The sequence below is a fragment of the Garra rufa genome, chromosome 14 (assembly GCF_049309525.1).
Source record: "Garra rufa chromosome 14, GarRuf1.0, whole genome shotgun sequence".
In the NCBI taxonomy this organism is placed as follows: Eukaryota; Metazoa; Chordata; class Actinopteri; order Cypriniformes; family Cyprinidae; genus Garra; species Garra rufa.
Window position 1 is genome coordinate 20,420,502 of NC_133374.1, and position 5,358 is coordinate 20,425,859.

At 38.2% G+C, this 5,358-nt stretch overlaps 1 protein-coding gene across 2 annotated transcripts in view; it reads left to right on the forward strand.

Annotated features, from left to right (window-relative positions):
- The window catches only part of pipox (pipecolic acid oxidase), a 21,902-nt gene extending 20,495 nt beyond the window's left edge, over positions 1 to 1,407 (forward strand). The window contains exons 8-9 of one of the 2 annotated variants that reach the window (XM_073818405.1): positions 720 to 788; positions 897 to 1,081. In XM_073818405.1, coding sequence (XP_073674506.1) covers positions 720 to 751 — 32 coding nt within the window. In that variant the 3' untranslated portion in view covers positions 752 to 788; positions 897 to 1,081. Of the gene's footprint in view, positions 1 to 719; positions 789 to 896 lie in introns of both variants that reach the window. The other variant, XM_073818404.1, reaches the window with a different exon arrangement.
- Positions 1,408 to 5,358: the final 3,951 nt, after the last annotated feature.

The window sequence follows — 5,358 nt, forward strand, 5'->3', positions numbered from 1 at the left end:
AAGATACACTATATTGCCAAAAGTATTAGAACACCCCATCTAATGAACAGGTTTGACTACTGTACAATTTTTAAGCATATAAGGGGATTGTGTTCTTCTAATTTGATAGCAACAGGTTTAACAGGGCCCTTTTCTGTTTGAACTTGACAGTGCCTCTGTGTATAAGGCAAGGTTCAAAAAGAAATGATCGATTCAGTCAGTGTGGAATAACTTGACTGGTCTGCAGAAAGCAAAGTCCTAATCCCAGCTGAACATCTCTGGAGTGACTTTAAATGCAGACTTTGACCAAAAAACTCATCACCAAACACCATTGACTTGTAACTATGTGTACAGTCATTTTTGACACTTCCAAAACAGTTGCAACAAAATTGGAGAAAGTACAGTACATGAATTGTTTCCATCTTTGTTGCCACAGTTTTGGAAGTGCCTTTTTCTGTTCTAAAGAAGGGGGTGTCCCAATACTTTTGTCCATAGTGTATGTACAAGTCATTGGTGTTGGTGAGTCAATCTCTTTAACACACCAGCGAAAACATGCATGTACACAACCATGCTATAATGAATCCTCTGACAGTCCACTCTCTTCAATAAAGGAGACATATTTTCTTAATTTAACATTTTGCCAAAACACACCAAGACAAATGTCCTGTGACAGCGGGTGTGATGGTGCCAGAATGATCTGAGGGTTTTTTTTCTCTCTCTCCATGCTCTCTCATGCAAAGGCTTTCTGAGTCAGACAGTGGACGACAGATAATGGCTATTTATAGAGGGCCGCTGTAGATTCCCATGAGGTGAACTGCTTTTACCCCAGTGGATTGAATGAATGTAAACTCCATCCTATGATGATTCACCTCTCAGCAAATGTGATTTGTTTTTTTCTCGTTCTTTTTTACCCGCAGGCCACGGCTTCAAGTTCGGCCCTATTATAGGAAAACTGCTCTCTCAGTTGGCCATGGGGCAGGTTCCCTCATACGACCTCTCACCTTTCCGTATTCAGCGTTTCCAGTCTCATCCCAGATCGTCACTTTGAATTCACAAGCCTACAGTGACAGCTACATTTAATAAAACAATGTCTGAATGGTAACTCTGCTATGTTAATTCATTACTTATTAATACATATTTTTTTCTGTAATATCAGGGCTGTTTCCAGTTACCATTAGAATAAAAATTTGCAAGAATTAAATATTCTTTTCCACCAAATCCTTTGAGTAAATTTCACCATTACTAAGTGTCTTGGTGTTGCTGTGGACTTGATGGCTGATGTGCTTTCATTATCAGTTGACTTCCACCACCTTACTTCACAATAGGAATGAGTGAAATGATAAAAATACCATAGGCTTTATGTAGACATGGAGATTGTATATGAGCGGATTATGTTTCTGAACATTAAACATTGATTGTCAGCCTTTATTCATCTGTTTCTTGTGGTTTCTTCCCTGCTGAAAAAAACAGCATATGCTGGTTAGGTAGGTTTTGGTGCTGGGATGCTGGTTTTAGCTGGTTTATGTTGGTCCTTTGCTGGTTTATGCTGGCCATTTGCTGGTTTATGCTTGTCCTTGACCAGCAACATGACCAGCATTAACCAGCAAAGGACCGCGCTCCCCTACATTTGCGTCATGAGATAAAACCAAACCATGTCAAACTGTTTCTGAATGAAAAGGTACGCCAAAAATACGCCACTCAATGCATAAAAGTGACTAAATTTGATTATAGGTAACTTTAATGTGATTAATAACCATTTTAGGTGTCTGTCTTTACCATTAATGTTTATATAAAAAGCCTGCTGAGATTTCCGTACCGTTCTTCAGAAGGATGACAGATCAATAACCCCCGAAGCTGATCACCAGCCTAAAGCCCACCATGTTTCAGCATCTGCCACACTGACAAGGGAGCCATTAGCCTCCCGCGATGAGTCTCTAACAGTATCGTCTGGTATTCTGATTGTGAACGCATTCATCTGTGGCCAGCGGCATTAAAATTAAAGTGCACACTTGTCAGTTTTTATGATTTTACGCATTATTCCTCCTCGACGAGTCGGAGAGAGCGGTCTGGCGGCAAACGGAGCGTATTGTTAAAAAGACATCAGCCGTCGATCCATTTGTCTCGGAGAAGTCAGCGTCATTTGTTGACTTGCTGCCTGGACCCATTTCCCCTGTAAACATGTTAATCACTAATCAGGCAGCCTTTTACTCTAGACGTCCACCGGCACCGTCAGGGGGATGAGGAAATTATACAATGTGACAGCGGGTTATTGGTGGCCCATTCATCCTTCTGGCTAGAAGTTAACGTGCATTGATAGTATTAGTGTATCGATGCCCGTATTAAACTGCCATCAGACATGCAGGAGCTAATGTTTACCGCCTCTGAGCGTCAGGAGCTATTGTGACTGCAAAGGCTTCATCGCATTGAGGTTAATAAATGCAGCTCCAGGTCTCTTTACTAACTCACTTGTGAGCGGAAGGGTCATTTCCGTCGCTTCGGTCTGAAAGGAGAGCATTTTTCCCTGGAAAAGTCAAAATAGCTCTCTGGCGCAAATGATAAAGAAGCTTTATAATGATCAGGAGAGGGCGAATCTGGCAAAATGTGCTCTCTGAAACAACGCAGGTGCTGGATGTCAAAAGGAAGATGGGCAGAAAGCGTTTGTCCACAGAAGAAAACACTAAATGCGTGAGCCACTGATATACAGTAGAAACACTTCTGGACACTCGTTTATCTCTGTCTTTTCAAAACAGATAATTCAACAAAATCCTCCACTTGTGTTTTTTTTTTTTTTTTTTTTGTCCTAGAGAGTTGCAGATGGATTTAACCTCACTTAACGCTGTTTGTTGAAGTGACCACAAGTGAAAAAAAATGTTACTATATTGCATGACATTGCTACTAGGGTGAATCAAAAACATTTTCTTTACTTCAAAAGCAAATGATGCACACATCAAGTGATAAAATTGTTAATAATAAAGAGGTCAATCAAAAAATGTAAATAACCCCTTTTTCAATAAGAAAGACTGGATATATGAGTATTAGATTCACCCAAAAGTTGTTGAATAAAGTCATTATTTTTGTTTTATTTCTGCACAAAAAGTATTCTTGTTGCTTCATAACATTGCGGTTGAAGTACTCATGTTACGTGGACTATTTTATCAATGTCCTTACTACCTTTCTGGGCCTTGGATATGTCAGTTGTGTTGCTGCAGGATCAGAAAGCCCTTGATTTAATCAAAAATATCTTAATTTGTGTAACAAAGTTGAACAAAGGTCTTACGGGTTTGGAATGATATGAGGGTGAGTAATTAACAGGATTTTAAGATTTTTTTGGGGGGTGAACTATGCTTTTAAAGTCTGTTACACTAATATTGTTTCTGAATGTAATTTTTTTTCTGTACACTACCAGTCAAAAGATTTTGAAGATTTTTAATGTTTTTTAAATAAATCTTTTCTGCTCACCAGGCCTGCATTTATTTAATCCAAAGTACAGCAAAAATAGTACAATTTTGAAATATTTTTACTATTAAATTATTAAAATAACTGTTTTCTATTTAAAAAATATAATTTAAAATGTAATCTATTCCTGTGATTTCAAAGCTTAATTTTTAGTCACATGATCCTTCAGAAATCATTCTAATGATTTGCTGCTTAAAACGTTTATTATTATTATTATTATTATTATGTTGAAAACAGCAGAGTAGAATTTCTTCAGGTTTCTTTGAAGAATAGAAAGTTCAGAAAAACAGTATTTATCTGAAATATAAATCTTTTGTAACATAAATGTCTTTATCATCTTTTGATCAATTTAAAGCATCCCTTGCTGAATAAAAAAGTATTAATTTCTATAATTCATATAATTTGATTAAATAAATGCACGCTTGGTGAGCAGAAGAGGGGGAAAAAAACATTAAAAATCATACTGTTAATAAACTTTGGATTGGTAGTGTATGTATGTGCTACAGAACTCATACTCGTGGTAATTTCATAGCAGAGAGGAAGATGCTGAAGGCAACCAAAATTCAATCCCAAAGCTTGAGGAAATAAGTGCAGAGTGCTGGGCTACAGTTTTTCTTATAAGCATTTCTCTCATCTTGTCTTTCTGTCTCTCAAATATTGCCCTCTCCCAGGAAATGCCAAAAGATTGGCCTTCTGGAAGGTGTCAGTGTATTGAGTTGACACACACAGGGACGGAGAAAAGCGCACGTTGACTGACAACTGAAGGAGAAAGGCCTATGTTGCTATGGTGATGAGTGATGTTTACCACCCTCTGGAAAGGTCTGGTCAGATTGGACAGGGGGTTTGATTTAAGCACAGCCTGCTTGTGATCCGCTGCTGTCCTCATCATATACGCAACACACCCCCTCATCTAAACAGAAATTCAACCAAACTGTATGTTTTTTTTAGAGCTGTCATATTTCTCTCTTGCTTGTTTTTGATTCGGTTAGGCTGTTATTACAAGAAGATCCTAGACGTTTCATTATAAGTAAAGAGGCGCATGTAAAATGCCAAGTTCTGTCATAAAACTCTAGATGGCACAGGCTGATGGGTCATTAACACAAACTACTTGGCACAAGCTGATTGGTTCATGTAGCATGTGCAGCCAATGAGCTTGCTGCTCTACATTTAAATGGCTGGTTAGCATTCACTAGAGCAGTTCGCAGCATGCTTTTAGAGTTCCTCTAAAACCCTCCACCTCCCCAGCACCACCTTTATAGATCTGCTACAGGTTATTATATATGCTATTTGTGCAGCAGCAGCATTTCTTAAATACTCACAGCACCGTATCTGCATATGTATTGGCAGTAGCAAGTTTCTGTACATGCTTTGCAGCAGCAGCATTACAGTTTTTCTCAATTGCTTAAACACATTTCTTGAAATTATGCCTCTTATTTGCGAAACTCTAAACACAAATCCACAACTCCTAACTCAATTCCCCAAACTTCTTATATTGAGGTCAAAATGAAGCTCTCCACTCAAAACAACACAATCTTGCTGAAAAACCAAACTTTGCTCTCAGACATGACACACAAATCCTCAAAAACCCACACACTACAACACAGTTTTACACACTGATGAGATAAATTCAAAACAATACAACCAAAACAATCCAAATAAAAAAAACTTTTCACATGATGAAAACAACAAATCTATGCCTTTGCAAGTGTTTTATTCCTTAATTTAATGTACTGTAGAGTACAGTACAAAACAGCAAACAACAACAAAATATAATTTTTCTGCCCAGAATCCTGTCTTTGGTCTGGGACAGGGCAAAGAACCTCTTCAGCATCACAGGCTAAATTAGCCCTGGCCAGGCAGTAGGGGTCAAATCCTCTTGCATGCCTGATCCAACCCTGGCACTCATCAACTAAAATATATGAG